Below are 18,007 nucleotides of genomic sequence, written 5' to 3' on the forward strand. Positions count from 1 at the left end.
CTAACCAGTCAGACTTCAAGACGGGTCACTCACCCGAGACTGCTCTTCTCTGTGTCACGGAGGCTCTCCGCACTGCCAAAGTTGACTCTCACTCCTCTGTTCTCATTCTCCTAGATCTATCAGCTGCCTTCGACACCGTGAACCATAAGATCCTCCTCTCCACCCTCTCAGGGCTGGGGGTCTCAGGCTTTGCACACTCTTGGATTGCATCCTACCTGGCAGGCAGCTCCTATCAGGTGACTTGGAGAGGATCTGTGTCTGCAACATGTACTCTCACTACTGGTGTCCCTCAGGGCTCAGTTCTAGGCCCTTTCCTCTTCTCTCTATACACCAAGTCACTTGGCTCCATTATATCCTCACATGGTCATTCCTATGCGGATGACAGTCAACTACTTTTCTCATTACCCCGTTCTGACACCCAGAAGCTCCTACCTGGCAGATCCTCCTACCAGCTCCTACCTGGCAGATATCTCAGCTTGAATGTCGGCCCACCACTTCAAGCTCAACCTCAACAAGACGGAGCTGCTCTTCCTCCTGGGGAAGGCCTACCTGCTCCAAGACATTTCCATCACGGTTGACAATTCCATGGTGCCCCCCTCTGAGAGTGCAAAGAACCTTGCCGTGACCCTGGACAACACCCTGTTGTTCTCTGTAAACATCAAATCATTGACCAGCTCCAGCAGGTTCATGCTCTACAACATCCGTAGAGTACGACCCTACCTCACACAGGAATCGGCGCAGGTCCTAATCCATACACTTTTATTTCCCGTCAGGACTACTGCAACTCGCTGTTGGCTGAGCTACCCACTAGTGCCATCAAACCCCTGCAACTTATCCAGAATGCTGCAGCCTGTCTGGTGTTCAACCTTCCCAACTTCTCCCATGTCACCCCGCTCCTCTGCACACTCCAATGGCTTCCAGTCGAAGGTGGCATCCACTACAAGACCATGATACTTACCTACGGAGCAGCAAGAGGAACTGCCCCTTCCTACCTTCAGGCTATACTCAAACCCTACACCCCAACCCGAGCACTCCGTTCTGCCACCTCTGGTCTCTTGGCCATCCCACCGCTATGGGAGGGCAAGTCCTGCTCAGCCCAGTCCAAGCTCTTCTATGTTCTGGCACCCCAATGGTGGAACCAGCGTTCCCTAAAGCTACGACAGCAGAGTCCCTGCCCATCTTCCAAAAACAAACCCTGAAACCCTACCTCTTCAATGACCATCTTAAATAATCCCACAGGAACCCCCTCGCACCACTTGCTCACCCCGACCAGCCCCCACAACAACATTTAAATAAATGTAATACACTTTTGTGAACTAACACTCACACTTGACTTCCCACCTCCCCTTACTAACTCTGACTTTATTGAGGAGTGTCACGTGTGCTACCTCTCTGGCCTCTAGGTCACCAGGCTGCTCGTTACGGCGCACACCTGTCACTATTGTGCGTGCGCGTCATCAGACTCACCTGGACTCCATCACTTCCCTGATTATCTTTCCTATATATGTCAGTCCCTTTGGTTGCTTCCCCAGGTGTTATAGTTTCTGTTCCAGTGTTTAGTTTGTGGGTTGTTCATGTTTCTTGTTTTGTTTATGTTGTATTTATTTATTAAAACACTCACTCCCTGACCTTGCTTCCGACTCTCAGCGCACATTGTTACAAGGAGAAATGTACTTATTATGACTGTGATATGTGGTTCTCCCACCTAGCATTCTTATGATGAATGCAACAACTGTAAGTTGCTCTGGATAAGAGCATCTGCTAAATTACTCAAATGTAAATGAGTGTTGGTTCTCAAGACAACTTGGTGTGCTCTGTTATTGAGACAGATGCCACTGGTCACCAGTGATGGAAAAAGTACCCAATTTTCATACTGGAGTAAAAGTAAAGATACCTTAATAGACTCAAGTAAAAGTGAAAGTAACCCAGTAATATACTACTTGAGTAAAAGTCTAAAAGTATTTGGTTTTAAATATACTTAAGTATCAAAAGTGAATGTAATTGCTAAAATATACTTATGTATCAAAAGTAAAAGAAAATAAAACATTTCAATTTCCTTATATTAAGCAAACCAGACGACACCATTTTCTTGCTTTTTAAAAATATCCTGATAGCCAGGGGCTCACTCCAACAACAAAAGCATTAGTGTTTAGTGAGTCCGCCAGATCAGAGGCAGTAGGGACGACCAGGGATGTTCTCTTGATAAGGGCGGGAATGTGACCATTTTCCTGTCCTGCTAAGCATTCAAAATGTAAATGATACTTTTGGGAGTCAGGGTTAATGTATGGAGTAAAAAGTGGAATATTTTCTTTAGGAAAGTAAAATAAAATACAGATACCAAAAAAAAATACTTAAGTAGTACTTTAAAGTATTTTTACTTAATTACTTTACACCACTGCTAGTCACAACTATATGTGTAGCTAATAACAACCGACATACAGTAAAAACACACAATACTGTATTTGCATATAAAGCCTCAATCATTAATTTTACTGTAGTATTTCCCTGCCATGAAATGCTTTTCACTCAAATGTTCACTCAGTGAAAATATTACAAAGGCAATCATAACCAAGGGACTCACTTGAGAACATTACAACTCCCGGACAGCGGTCTAAGGCATTTCATCTCAGGGATAGAGGCGTCACTACAGACCCTGGTTCGGTTCCAGGCTGTATAACAACTGGCCGTGATTGGGAGTCCCATAGGGCTCCTGAGTGGCGCAGCGGTCTAAGGCACTGCATCTCAGTGCGAGGTGTCACTACAGACACCTTGGTTTGAATCCAGGCTGTATCACAACCGGCCGTGATTGGGAGTCCCATAGTTTAGGCCATCATTGTAAATAAGAATTTGTTCTTAACTGACTTGCCTTGTTAAATAAAGGTTAAACAATTAAATATATAACAAGAGGTCAAAAACAGAACTGTACTGAACAATTTGGTAAAAGTATAAAACACGCGACATATTTATGTATTTCTGCTTTTTAGCATATAAATGTAACCTCCTCTAATCTCTAGACTAGACCACATTGTTTTGGAACGACAGGGAGTTACCCGCCTTTTTTGTCCAGTGTGATGTTGCAGCATTGCACCGTCAGTTCTTGTTGCAGATTGGCGTCACGGCAGCAGCATTAATACTTCCGGTCTTCCGATTCTGCCTTCAAAATATAAGTCTGCGGTAAAACGCTAAGAAAACTATACGAAATCAATCTTTTTTTGTAGCTTTGCATAGTCATAGTGCACAATGTTACAAAATGATAACTACATCAGGGGGAAATCTAAACTAATGAGAATTACTACTTTATATAAGATAATGTATATTATAAGGTGGAGAACATTGAGAGATTGGTATGTATTTAATGTAATTGTATGTTATGGAATCTCTGTGTACAAAACATTAGGAACCATAGCCGCGAGAAGTAGGGGTGCTGAGGATGCTGCAGCAACCCTGAATATATATATATATATATATATATATTAATACTTTTCTCCAGGGAGAACTTGTCCAGTTCCCCAATCTTCTGGTGCAAACGCAGGGAGACAAAGATGTTCCCAACCATGTTGATTTTATTCAGAAGCTGATGGATAACTTCAAGGCTTGCTTTGATGACTTCACTGTTGAAAGAGAACTGCTTCTGCTCATCCAGAACCCCTTCTTGGTCACAAAGGCCGACGCGAACAATATGCTGCATTCTCGAGAACAGGCCCAGATCCACGTCATTTGCATGAAGAGGAGGCTGCCTTCTGAGAATTCGGAGGCGATCAAATAAACCCCCACTTCCTTCCATTCTGCTAACAAACATGCAGTCTTTGGACAAAAAAATAAATGACCTACACGGAAGATTAAACTACCAACGGGACATTCAAAACTGTAATATCTTATGCTTCACGGAGATGTGGCTGAACGACGACACTATCAACATACAGCTGGCTATACGCTGCACTGGCAGGATAGAACAGCGATTTGCCCTCCGACGAACCATCAAACAGGCAAAGCATCAATACAGGACTAAGATCGAATCGTACTACACCGGCTCTGACGCTCGTCGGATGTGGCAGGGCTTGCAAACCATTACAGACTACAAAGGGAAGCACAGCAACGAGCTGCCCAGTGACACGAGCCTACCAGACGAGCTAAACTACTTCTATGCTCGCCTCGAGGCAAATAACACTGAAACATGCATGAGAGCACCAGCTGTTCTGGAAGACTGTGTGATCATGCTCTCCACAGCCGATGTGAATAAGACCTTTAAACAGGTCAACATTCACAAGGCCGCAGGGCCAGACAGATTGCCAGGATGTGTGCTGCGACCATGCGCTGACCAACTGGCAAGTGTCTTCACTGACATTCTCAACCTGTCCCTGTTCGAGTCTGTAATACCAACATGTTTAAAACAGACCACCATAGTGCCTGTGCCCAAGAACACTAAGGTAACTTGCCTAAATGACTACCAACCTGTAGCACTCATGTTTGTAGCCATGAAGTGCTTCGAAAGGCTGGTCATGGCTCACATCAACACCATTATCCCAGAAACCCTAAAACCACTTCAATTTGCATACCACCCCAACAGATCCACAGATGATGCAATCTCTTTTGCACTCCACACTGCCCTTTCCCACCTGGACAAAAGGAACACCTATGTGTGAATGCTGTTCATTGACTACAGCTCAGCGTTCAACACCATAGTGCCCTTAAAGCTCACCAATAAGCTAAGAACCCTGGGACTAAACACCTCCCTCTGCAACTGGATCCTGGACTTCCTGATGGGCCGCCGACTTCCTGACGGGCAGCCTATAGGGAGAAAGTCAGAGACCTGGCCGTGTGGTGCCAGGACAACAACCTCTCCCTCAACGTGATCAAGACTAAGGAGATGATTGTGGACTACAGGAAAAGGAGGACCGAGCACGCCCCCATTCTCATCAACGGGTCTGCAGTGGAGCAGGTTGAGAGCTTCAAGTTCCTTGTTGTCCACATCACCAACAAGCTAACATGGTCCAAGCACACCAAGACAGTCGTGAAGAGGGCACGACTGGGTCCTCAGATCCTCAAATGGTTCTGCAGCTGCACCATCGAGGCATCCTGACTGGTTGCATCACTTCCTGGTATGGCAACTGCTCAGCCTCCGACCGCAAGGCACTACAAAGGGTAGTGCGTATGGCCCAGTACATCACTGGGGCTAAGCTGCCTGCTATCCAGGACCTCTACACCAGGCGGTGTCACAGGAAGGCCCTAAAAATTGTCAAAGACCCCAGCCACCCCAGTCATAGACTGTTTTCTCTGCTACTGCATGGCAAGCGGTACTGGAGCACCAAGTCTAGCACCAAAAGGCTTCTCAACAGCTTTTATCCCCAAGCCATAAGACTCCTGAACAGGTAATCAAATTAATACCATTTTAACTACACATTAATGTACATATTACTTCATATTAGCCCGACTAACCGGTGCCCCCGCACATTGGCCCGGACTATTTGCATTGTGTCCCGCCATCTCCCACCATCAAACCCCCTCTTTTATGCTGCTGCTACTCTAATTATTGTCATATATAATTAATAATTACAGGTTATTGAGACTTTTCTACTATTACGTGGGGGACTTTTATTTTAACATTTCCCAAATTCCGTGATACGGAAGTACGTTTTTGTGCTGCTGACGAGACGCTGATTTGTTGCGCTGACAACAACCAGCTAGCTAGCTATCTTCTTGACAAAAAATACACTTTTAAATTGTTGCGTGCCATTTTAACTAGCTAGCTAACCGAGATCAAAATGACCACTAAAAAGAAGCGGACACCACATTCACAAAACGACAGATGGGTTGTTGTTGCAGCAGGTAAATTAGGCAACTGTAGCTAGCTAACGTTAGTTTACTAATTTCACTTTCATCTGTGCATAACCTAATATTGTAACAGTAATTGTTATATCTGTGGTATAACAAATATGTGTATAACTAACCTTTGGTCTAACGTTCGCTAGTTAACTAAATAGCTAGCTGGCATCTACGTAACGTTAGGTAGTTAACGTAATAGTAGTTTAGACAGCATGTAGCTAAGTTACTGTCAATGCTGGTTCGTCTTTCCAGCTACTACAATGGCAGTTGTTGTTGCATGATCCATCGTAGCCGAGTTAGCGCAACTTCACGATAGCTATAAATCCATATTACAGTGATCTAAACTAGAGCTAGATCTATCGTTATCTAACTGGAGCAGCTCCACTTGCAACAATGTTTCGCGTCCAGCAGTGGACTGCATCGGTGACAACAGCAGCAGCATGTCATGTATTTGTGTATTTCTTTGCCCACACAGACTCTGCAGTGGAAACACCAAAGAAAGATGACAGTGACCCCACTTTCATCCTGCTTAGGAACCCTTCAACAGGTAGCTAGTTAGCATCAATAGCACATTTTACACAGACACAACGTAAACTACTTATCATTCGAAGCAAAACTATGAAAGTCAAAAGCATTGAAAAAAAGCATTCTCCAAAGTGGTAGCTAGCTTTCTCTTTACTCTATCTAGTGAAATTAGCTAACTATCTATTTTTACTTTTCTAGATGCAGCGTCTTTGTACCTGTTGGGCAGTGGTGATGTGCAGCTGTATGAGGTCAAAGCCTTCAACGAGGACTTCCACTCCTGGTTCATTGGCCAGACAGTACAGAGAGGTAATTTCCAATCAGATGATAGGTAGTTAAGCGTAACCAGTCTTAATACATGGTGTACATTGTGGTGTTGAAGATTCAAATGTTTTATTTGATTTTGAACAGATGGGAGACTTCTGTATGTCACTCCAATGGATCCCCTCTACCTACTGTTGCCCTACTTGATAAAAGCAGGTAAAGAGGTAAGTAGTGTGTCCAATCAAAAACACATCTTTTGACCAATGTGCAAAATACACTCTTTGTTGTGTAGATAATCCTCAAACCTCATCTCTCTTTCATAATCCGTTATATTTGTAATAATGACAATTACAACAATACTGAATGAACACTTTTATTTTAACTTAATATAATACATAAATAAAATACATTTAGTCTCAAATAATTAATTAAACATGTTCAATTTGGTTGAAATAATGTAAAAACACAGAGTTGGCGAAGAAAGTAAAAGTGCAATATGTGCCATGTAAAAAAGCTAACGTTTAAGTTCCTTGCTCAGAACATGAGAACATATGAAAGCTGGTGGTTCCTTTTAACATGAGTCTTCAATATTCCCAGGTAAGAAGTTTTAGGTTGTAGTTATGGGAATTATAGGACTAGTTCTATACCATTTGTATTTCATATACCTTTGACTATTGGATGTTCTTATAGGCACTATAGTATTACCAGTCTAATCTCGGGAGTTGATAGGCTTGAAGTCATAAACAGCGCTGTGCTTCAAGCATTGCGAAGAGCTGCTGGCAAACGCAGGAAAGTGCTGTTTGAATGAATGCTTACAAGCCTGCTGCTGCCTACCACCGCTCAGTCATACGCGCTATCAAATATCAAATCATAGACTTAATTATAATATAATAAACACAGAAATGCGAGCCTTTGGTCATTAATATGGTCAAATCCGGAAACTCTCTAGAAGAAAAAGAAACGCACACCTATTAAGGCGAGGTGCTGGCTAGCGGAGTAGAAAACTTGAAAATAACGGAGAGCCGCACACTCTAGGAGCTCATTTCGAAAACAAAACTTTTTTTCTTTCAGTGAAATACGGAACCGTTCCGTATTTTATCGAACGGGTGAAAACCCTAAGTCTAAATATTGCTGTTACATTACACAACCTTCAATGTTATGTCATAATTATGTAAAATTTTGGCACATTTTGGCAAATTAATTACGGTTTTGTTAGGAAGAAATGGTCTTCACACAGTTCACACAGTGCTGCATATACCCTGACTCTGCTTGCACTGAACGCAAGAGAAGTGACACAATTTCCCTAGTTAATATTGCCTGCTAAATATAATACATTTTCACTAAATATGCAGGTTTAAAAATATATACTTGTGTATTGATTTTAAGAAAGTCATTGATGTTTATGGTTAGGTACATTGGTGCCATGATTTACATTGGTGCAACGATTGTGCTTTTTTTCGCGAATGTGCTTTTGTTAAATCACCACCCGTTTGGCGAAGTAGGCTGTGATTCGATGATAAATTAGCAAGCACCGCGTTGATTATATGCAACGCAGGACAAGCTAGTTAAACTAGTAATATCATCAACCATGTGTAGTTAACTAGTGATTATGTTAAGATTTATTATTTTTTATAAGATAAGTTTAATGCTAGCTAGCAACTTACCTTGGCTCCTTGTTGCACTCGCGTAACAGGTGGTCAGCCTGCCACGCAGTCTCCTCGTGGATTGCAATGTAATCGGCCATAATCGGCGTTCAAAAATGCCGATTACCGATTGTTATGGAAACTTGAAATCGTCCCTAATTAACCGGCCATCAGTCGACCTCTAATGCAAAGTTCCTGTTCTTTTTTTCCATTTTTTTTTCAAGCCTTTTACATTTAATTCAGCTCATGTCCTGCAAAAGTTTTGCGACCCATGGAAACAACTTGGAAGACGACGAACACAAAATGTAAAATCCTCAAAAGTTTTGCAGATAAAGCTACACCTCTCTGTTAACAGAGCTCGGTGCTTATTATCGGATGTATTAGGTTAAGAAATCAGAGTTTTTGGACATAATGTTACTGCTATTTCAGAGAAAGACCCCACTGAACGATTCAGAACATGAATTATATTTGTCTTGGTAAAATTTATTTTATAACATAAGGAAGTGAAATGTCAACACCAAAGTGCTTTTTCACCCACCCTGGTGGACACCCTAAGGGAAGGCCATAAGACCATACTCACTTTAGAAATTCATTTAATTGGTTTTATTGCATCTTCATCTCCCCGTTTAGGATTACATCTTCGTCAGTCTTTCTCTCTTTGTGATCTCTCTTGTCCCCCCCTTTATGATTACATCTTCGTCAGTCTTTCTCTCTTTGTGATCTCTCTTGTCCCCCCCTTTATGATTATATCTTTGTCAGTCTTTCTCTCTTTGTGATCTCTCTTGTCCCCCCTTTGTGATTTCATCCATCTTTCTTTCTCTCTTTGCGATGTCCTGTCCTCTCTTTGCGATGTCATCTCTCTTTGCGATGTCATCTGTCTTCCTCTCTTTTGTGATGTCATCTCTGTCCTGTGTGATTCCATCTCTGTTCGGTCATTGTGATGACATATCATTCGGTCTTTCTCTCTCTTTGCAAGGTCATTTCTGCCCTTTTGTGATGTCATCTGTCTTCTTTTTTGTGTGATTTAATTTCTCTGTGTTCTGCTGTAGGGGAAGTTCCAGCCCGTGGACCAGGTAGTGATGGACGAGGACTTCCCAGCATGCACCAGGCTGCTGAGCTGCACACGCTCCCAGGCCTCCCTGCACCATGTGGCTGAGGAGAAAGGTCAGAGGTCACTGTGTTCAGCAGATACAAACTAATGTTGAAAGTTAATGTGATCCTCAGAAACAATCAACTATCAAACTCTGATTACGACCCCTCTCAACCCAATAATTATCTTCTCACTCGTACGACAGTCTGAAGCGCACATGAATGGTTGCTGGATTAAATGTGTATATCAGATCCTCAGAGACTGCAGCACTCTTGTGACATTGTTTCTGATTTTCTAAGAATGAGCTGCACGTGCACACAGAATACAAGTGTAATGTTGCGGTCCCGTGTGGCTCAGTTGGTAGAGCATGGCGCTTGCAACGCCAGGGTTGTGGGTTCATTCCCCACGGGGGGACCAGGATGAATATGTATGAACTTTCCAATTTGTAAGTCGCTCTGGATAAGAGCGTCTGCTAAATGACTTAAATGTAAATGTAAATGTGTTATACATGCTCTTTGTTCTGCTCCTTCAGAGGTGGGCAGTCAGAAGTTTCAGCGCTACAGCCAGGAGAGGACCATGGAATGGTTAAAGAAAAAGGTACACGTTGATCACTATGAGCTGCATATGCCCATATCATCCTCTATTGCAGTGGTTCCCAACCTTTGTCAGTTACTGTACCATCAACTGAATGTTACTCTGCCCGGAGGACCCCTGAAGTACCCCCTCATGTGCATTTTACCAGTAGGCCATTGGTCTCATGATTCTTCTCTAGTACCCCCTGTGGATAGGCCCAGTACCCCCAGGTGTCCTAGTACCCCCTGTGGATAGGCCCAGTACCCCCAGGTGTCCTAGTACCCCCTGTGGATAGTCCCAGTACCCCCAGGTGTCCTAGTACCCCCTGTGGATAGGCCCAGTACCCCCAGGTGTCCTAGTACCCCATGTGGATAGGCCCAGTACCCCCAGGTGTCCTAGTACCCCCTGTGGATAGTCCCAGTACCCCCAGGTGTCCTAGTACCCCCTGTGGATAGGCCCAGTACCCCCAGGTGTCCTAGTACCCCCTGTGGATAGGCCCAGTACCCCCAGGTGTCCTAGTACCCCCTGTGGATAGGCCCAGTACCCCCAGGTGTCCTAGTCTAAGGTGTGCAAGGTTTTGTTCTAGCCCATTAAACTAATCATCAATCAGGTGTTATGCCATGCTGTGGGTTCCCAGGAGAGGAGTGGGGAATGGCCATGCTGTGGGTTCCCAGGAGAGGAGTGGGGAATGGCCATGCTGTGGGTTCCCAGGAGAGGAGTGGGGAATGGTCATGCTGTGGGTTCCCAGGAGAGGAGTGGGGAATGGTCATGCTGTGGGTTCCCAGGAGAGGAGTGGGGAATGGTCATGCTGTGGGTTCCCAGGAGAGGAGTGGGGAATGGTCATGCTGTGGGTTCCCAGGAGAGGAGTGGGGAATGGTCATGCTGTGGGTTCCCAGGGGAGGAGTGGGGAATGGTCATGCTGTGGGTTCCCAGGAGAGGAGTGGGGAATGGTCATGCTGTGGGTTCCCAGGGGAGCAGTGGGGAATGGTCATGCTGTGGGTTCCCAGGAGAGGAGTGGGGAATGGTCATGCTGTGGGTTCCCAGGAGAGGAGTGGGGAATGGCCATGCTGTGGGTTCCCAGGAGAGCAGTGGGGAATGGTCATGCTGTGGGTTCCCAGGAGAGCAGTGGGGAATGGCCATGCTGTGGGTTCCCAGGGGAGGAGTGGGGAATGGTCATGCTGTGGGTTCCCAGGTGAGGAGTGGGGAATGGCCATGCTGTGGGTTCCCAGGGGAGGAGTGGGGAATGGTCATGCTGTGGGTTCCCAGGGGAGCAGTGGGGAATGGTCATGCTGTGGGTTCCCAGGGGAGCAGTGGGGAATGGTCATGCTGTGGGTTCCCAGGGGAGGAGTGGGGAATGGCCATGCTGTGGGTTCCCAGGAGAGGAGTGGGGAATGGCCATGCTGTGGGTTCCCAGGGGAGGAGTGGGGAATGGCCAGTAGATGTGACAGCGTTAACTGTGTGTTGGTCTTGCTGTGTCTCTGCTGTTCCAGGCTGAGAGGACAGTGAAGATCCTCAGAAAGAGTAACATCTCAGTGGGAGAGGGAGTAAAGTCCACGACGTATGTCCGAGTCAAGCAGGAGTCAGAGACCCAGGAAGGTGAGTCAAGCCCAGGTTCAGTCTGGTCCAGTACTATATACCTGGGCATGCTCTCCCTGGCCTGCATACATAACATAAACCAGAGGATGGCACCAAACCCCTTGTATAGATCAGGGGCCTCATTTATAACTGTTGCATGCATTTCACACTAAATATCTGCGTGCGCCATTTCTGAAAAGACTGAGCAAAAATATTTAGATTATAAACTTGGTGCACTCCATACATACGTGTAACAGTATAACTTTAGACCGTCCCCTCGTGGGTGACTGTTGTTGATGTGTGCAGAGGGTCCCTGGTTCGCGCCCGTGTCGGGGCGAGGGGACGGTCTAAAGTTATACTGTTACATACGCATGTTTCCCGTTATAAATCACCTGTTATAATTTACTTCTCGTAAAACGCCCTCCATTCACCATTTATGATGAATTTAACACCTATCATTTGCTGTATAATTTGGAACTATTTGCATTAGGCCACAGCATACAAAAGATGAATTGTTGTTCAATATTTAGTTTGTCAGTAGATTATTGTTTTTCTATGTCCTGTCTTGGTATAATCTCTGAGATTAAATAGGCTATGATGTCGTGCTCATATCGCACAGCAATACTGTGGCCTTCCCATACTTTCAAATATTCAACGTAAGCTACCGGTCTATTTACTGTGTTTGCAGACTGTTTGAGTCTTTAGCAGTAATTTCTGCTGTGTCTGGCAAAGGATGTGTGTCAGTTTGTGAATGAGAAAACAACGGCAACTTGTTGTGGACCTGTCAGTGGAACATTTAGATTCAGCAATGTTCTCCATCCACTCTTCCACCAACCTAAACATGATGGACAGCCCGCAAATTCTGAGACATTGTCTAGGGCCGGCTACTCAAAATGAAATGTATTTACAGTACTTGCAGTAGTATACATAGGCCTACTTCAATGTTCAATTTGACAGTATTATAAAATGTGCTGTCTCTGGGATTGAAAACTTGAAACACATAGTCTATTTATTTACTAGGCTACTAGGTTAAATGAGATGCGCATGGTCATTTGTTGTATGGCTTCTTCGGGAATATAAACCCATCACGGCTAAAAAAGGTGAATCATTTATTCTCCAATGGTTATGAAAATAAACTAAATAGGATAAATATTCATACGTCTATTTTAAATTTTACAGATTTTTTTTTTCTCTTCTCACTACTCAAATGGCTGCATTCTTGTTCATATGTTTTCCTGTGTTATTTATGAACAAGCTTTTCATCATTTCCTCCATTTGCACAAAATACTTACTTCCCAGCTTGCAATACAATATTTCAACCACTAGCAGAGATGTGTACTCATTGTCTAAAGTTTGCGGAGAAGTGAGCATATTCTCACGTCAACCAACTTTTGCATGAACTGCCGCATGCACATTTTGGGCTGTACTTTGAACATATTCCCCAGGACCTAGCTACGCCCCAGGACCTAGCTACGCCCCAGGACCTAGCTATGCCCCAGGACCAAGCTACGCCCCAGGACCTAGCTACGGCCCAGGACCTAGCTACGCCCCAGGACCTAGCTACACCCCAGGACCTAGCTACACCCCAGGACCTAGCACAGCAGACTTAGCCAATTCCTGTTTTACATTGAGTTTCACACAAGATCAGATTGTAAACCCAGTTTTCTGTGATATCAATAGCAAGGTTATAATTGTGTAATGAAATATATAAAGTGATGCTGTGGTATTAACACTCTCATGCCCTCTATTCATAACCACACAGAGGACTACCTGCGGTATGCCCATGGCCTGATATCTGAGTACCTCAGTGAAGACCTGAGCAAAGCCCTCCTCAAGCATCTCCAGTATGTACACACATTGACTATACTTAGTTTTTATGTATTCATGTTAAAAGCACAATCTGGAATGACATTTTCATGTAGCTTCATTTTAACTGAGTCATTTTTATTCAATGGACACCGCCCCCAGAACTGCAGATGAGCGGGCAGTTTGAGGCAGTTCTTTTCAAAACACATCCCACACAGTGCAGGGCCCAGGGCAGCACTTTGACTGTCAATGTACTGTTGATTCAAGTGCCAGATTGTGACATTAAGACCATAATAGTACTGAAGGTAACACATTAAGCAGTATTGTTAGTGTGTAACAGTTTGATGGTGAGTCAGTAATCCTTCACTTTCCTCCTGACAGGTTACCTGAGCTCTCAAGTCCTAAGGAGGTAGAGCCTCCCTCAAAGGTATTTTCTCCAACTTCATTTTGAATTTGTGTCGTCACACTCTGTAGTTATATTTGTATACAGCATATTCCAAGTTCTGTGTTTATTCGTTAATTTTTTTCTGCATTTTTTTCAATTTACTGCTTGCTTTTAGATAACAGCAGCGCCAGTGGCTCTTCAACTGTGTTCTATTGACATTCACCTGATGGTTGCAGTGTAGCAGTAGATTAGTGTCTTTTTATTCCTGTTTCACGCGTGTTGGTGGGTGTGGTTGGCGGGTTTGCGGTAGTCATGGTATCTTGCGTGTCCCTGGCTTGTCTGTGTCGTGTGTCTGGGATGTGATGGTCGGTGTTCTGAGTGGAAAGTACGGCTAACTGTGTAAGTGCCGTGTTTGGTCGGCAGAAGCGGAAACTGACTGACAAACCATTGGAGGCAGGAGAGGACTACACCAAATTCAACAGCTCCGATTTCTCCCGCAAAGTGAGTGAGATTAGGGGCAGTCTGCACGAAGGGACCAAGGAGAGAAATGAGGGGGGGACTCTTGCAGGCATTTTTTTCTCTAACAGTTTTCTAGGTAGTGATAGGTTTCCCGTACCTTACTAAATCTCATGTCTTTTTGGTTTTATAGTTATGCCTACATAATACATATACGTTTACAGGGCTCTGAAGTGCAACCATTTTAGTCACATATGCTCCTATGCTGCGTGACATTCCATTTTGATTTAGGAGCACCACCAGTGCATCTAGAAAAAAAAATTGGGCCCCAAAATAATAGTTGTAATGATTAGGCTTCGCTGTAGCTTCGCTGTAGCGCTGTTTCCCTGTGCCCTGGAGAAACAAGCGTCTCTAGCCCAAACTGTTCAAAAGCAGGCCGCATTTTACATTCATAAACCATGTCGCGGGTCGTTAGCACCTTGATCAGTGACGTTACCTCATTAGCTATCAGTTACCTCATTAGCTAGCTAGTTAACAACCTGGACCTGGTAACTTTAACAGTATAGCCAAACATGTGGGGCACAGAAAGAAAGGAGAAGGCATAGCTTCTTCAGGTGATCAATGATCATAGCAATGATTGAATGACAGATTTGCATGTCCTCCTCACAAACCTGACATTCTTAAAGAGACAGTGTACAGTTGTCTATGTAATGCATCTCAATAGGAACCAGTAGAAACCTAATATTTCACAACTCTTTTTAATTTCAATGACAGGTATTTGTATCAACATTTTAGTTAAACTAATTTCCAGAGTTACGTATTAGTTTCTAGGGAACAACATGTGCTTCAGCAGAAGCTAGAATTCACATTGATATACAGTCTATCAATAAAAACAATTTCTGGGGCTGCTAAATTTGATGTGGTGCTCCTTACTTTAAATTGGGAGCAGCAGTGCTATCAACGAAAATGTCTTTTAGAGCCCTGTATATAAATGTCTTTTAGAGCCCTGTATATAAATGTCTTTTAGAGCCCTGTATATAAATGTCTTTTAGAGCCCTGTATATAAATGTCTTTTAGATATAGAATTTTCAGTCAAGCTAAACCAGTCTACGTGATTGCAGTTTAAAGCAATGCAGTGCAGAGGCCTACAAGTAACCTCTGTCTGGAAATGAGTCATGCTGATATGTAATAACGTTTCAGCCATCTTCACTCAAGGCGGATGAGCAATGCTATTGACTCTCTCTTCTCGTCCTCCAGCCGCCCAAGAAGATGAGTGCTGCACAGAAGACCCTGGCCAAGGTGGACAAAACAGGCATGAAGAGCATGTCTGCCTTCTTCAGCCCCAAGGGCAAGGCAGAGAAAAAATGAATGTTAGGATGATACAGCAGTTTGTGTGTCTGTCGGTGTGCGTGTCTACAGTGTGTGTGTGTGTGTGTCTGTCGGTGTGCGTGTCTACAGTGTGTGTGTGTGTGTGTCTGTCGGTCTGTGTGTCTACAGTGTGTGTCTCTGTCTGTCTGTCGGTGTGCGTGTCTACAGTGTGTGTCTCTGTCTGTCTGTCGGTGTGCGTGTCTACAGTGTGTGTGTGTGTGTGTCTGTCGGTCTGTGTGTCTACAGTGTTTGTCTCTGTCTGTCTGTCGGTGTGCGTGTCTACAGTGTGTGTCTCTGTCTGTCTGTCGGTGTGCGTGTCTACAGTGTGTGTGTCTGTCTGTCTGTGTGTGTGTGTGTGTCGATCGGTGTGGGTGTCTAGTGTGTGTGTCTGTCGGTGTGCGTGTCTACAGTGTGTGTGTTTGTGTGTGTGTGTGTGTCGGCCGGTGTCTAGTGTGTGTGTGTGTCTGTCGGTGTGCGTCTACAGTGTGTGTCTGTCAGTGTGTGCCGGTCGGTGTGTGTGTGTCGATGTAGTGTATGTCTGTCGGTGTGAGTGTCTACTGTGTGTGTGTGTGTGTGTCTGTCGGTCTGTGTGTCTACAGTGTGTGTGTGTGTGTGTGTGTCTACAGTGTGTGTGTGTGTCTACAGTGTGTGTGTGTGTGTGTCTACAGTGTGTGTGTGTGTCTACAGTGTGTGTGTGTGTCTACAGTGTGTGTGTGTGTCTACAGTGTGTGTGTGTGTCTACAGTGTGTGTGTGTGTGTGTGTCTACAGTGTGTGTGTGTGTCTACAGTGTGTGTGTGTGTGTGTCTACAGTGTGTGTGTGTCTACAGTGTGTGTGTGTGTCTACAGTGTGTGTGTGTGTCTACAGTGTGTGTGTGTGTCTACAGTGTGTGTGTGTGTCTACAGTGTGTGTGTGTGTGTGTGTCTACAGTGTGTGTGTGTGTCTACAGTGTGTGTGTGTGTCTACAGTGTGTGTGTGTGTCTACAGTGTGTGTGTGTGTGTGTCTACAGTGTGTGTGTGTGTCTACAGTGTGTGTGTGTGTCTACAGTGTCTACATGTGTCTACAGTGTGTGTGTGTGTCTACAGTGTGTGTGTGTGTCTACAGTGTGTGTGTGTGTCTACAGTGTGTGTGTGTGTCTACAGTGTGTGTGTGTGTCTACAGTGTGTGTGTGTGTCTACAGTGTGTGTGTGTGTGTGTCTACAGTGTGTGTGTGTGTCTACAGTGTGTGTGTGTGTCTACAGTGTGTGTGTGTGTCTACAGTGTGTGTGTGTGTGTGTGTCTACAGTGTGTGTGTGTGTCTACAGTGTGTGTGTGTGTCTACAGTGTGTGTGTGTGTCTACAGTGTGTGTGTGTGTGTGTGTCTACAGTGTGTGTGTGTGTCTACAGTGTGTGTGTGTGTGTGTGTGTCTACAGTGTGTGTGTGTGTCTACAGTGTGTGTGTGTGTGTGTCTACAGTGTGTGTGTGTGTGTGTCTACAGTGTGTGTGTGTGTCTACAGTGTGTGTGTGTGTGTCTACAGTGTGTGTGTGTGTCTACAGTGTGTGTGTGTGTCTACAGTGTGTGTGTGTGTCTACAGTGTGTGTGTGTGTCTACAGTGTGTGTGTGTGTCTACAGTGTGTGTGTGTGTGTGTGTCTACAGTGTGTGTGTGTGTCTACAGTGTGTGTGTGTGTCTACAGTGTGTGTGTGTGTCTACAGTGTGTGTGTGTGTCTACAGTGTGTGTGCACTGTGCTTTTGGTAATAAAGAAAATAACTATTTTTGTCCCTTTTTTTTGTCCTTGAAAAGGGTTGAATCTCCAGACAATAGGGATGATGCAGGAAACTGATCTGGAGCAAAGTGATTTGAATTTGCATTGAGAGGCAGGGCTGATGCACATTGAGAGAGGCAGAAGACAAAGCCTAAGATAATGAATAGTTACTATTCATTCAAGGTTGGAGTATATGATGGTACATGTTCAAACTTGCTGCTCCTACTCTATTTACTGAGCGCTCAGATTACTGTAGATAACCAGCAGGAGTACAACATGTGGTCTCAGATTACTGTAGATAACCAGCAGGAGTACAACATGTGGTCTCAGATTACTGTAGATAACCAGCAGGAGTACAACATGTGGTCTCAGATTACTGTAGATAACCAGCAGGAGTACAACATGAGGTCTCAGATTACTGTAGATAACCAGCAGGAGTACAACATGTGGTTTCAGATTACTGTAGATAACCAGCAGGAGTACAACATGAGGTCTCAGATTACTGTAGATAACCAGCAGGAGTACAACATGTGGTCTCAGATTACTGTAGATAACCAGCAGGAGTACAACATGTGGTCTCAGATTACTGTAGATAACCAGCAGGAGTACAACATGTGGTCTCAGATTACTGTAGATAACCAGCAGGAGTACAACATGTGGTCTCAGATTACTGTAGATAACCAGCAGGAGTACAACATGTGGTCTCAGATTACTGTAGATAACCAGCAGGAGTACAACATGTGGTCTCAGATTACT

General features: G+C 44.4%; 1 protein-coding gene across 2 annotated transcripts; it reads left to right on the top strand.

Annotated features, from left to right (window-relative positions):
- Positions 1 to 5,631: 5,631 nt before the first annotated feature.
- On the top strand, positions 5,632 to 15,647 carry rnaseh2b (ribonuclease H2, subunit B). Of its 2 annotated transcripts, XM_071354703.1 has the most exons (11): positions 5,632 to 5,826; positions 6,299 to 6,370; positions 6,547 to 6,654; positions 6,757 to 6,833; positions 9,302 to 9,416; positions 9,875 to 9,939; positions 11,406 to 11,511; positions 13,253 to 13,334; positions 13,678 to 13,723; positions 14,105 to 14,182; positions 15,395 to 15,647. In XM_071354703.1, the coding sequence occupies exons 1-11, from the start codon at positions 5,763 to 5,765 to the stop codon at positions 15,503 to 15,505; spliced, it is 924 nt and encodes a 307-aa protein (XP_071210804.1). In that variant the 5' UTR covers positions 5,632 to 5,762; the 3' UTR covers positions 15,506 to 15,647. The 2 variants fall into 2 exon arrangements, with proteins under 2 accessions (XP_071210804.1, XP_071210805.1); XM_071354704.1 differs by lacking the exon at positions 14,105 to 14,182.
- Positions 15,648 to 18,007: the final 2,360 nt, after the last annotated feature.

The sequence above is a fragment of the Salvelinus alpinus genome, chromosome 20 (genome assembly GCF_045679555.1).
Source record: "Salvelinus alpinus chromosome 20, SLU_Salpinus.1, whole genome shotgun sequence".
Classification (NCBI taxonomy): Eukaryota; Metazoa; Chordata; class Actinopteri; order Salmoniformes; family Salmonidae; genus Salvelinus; species Salvelinus alpinus.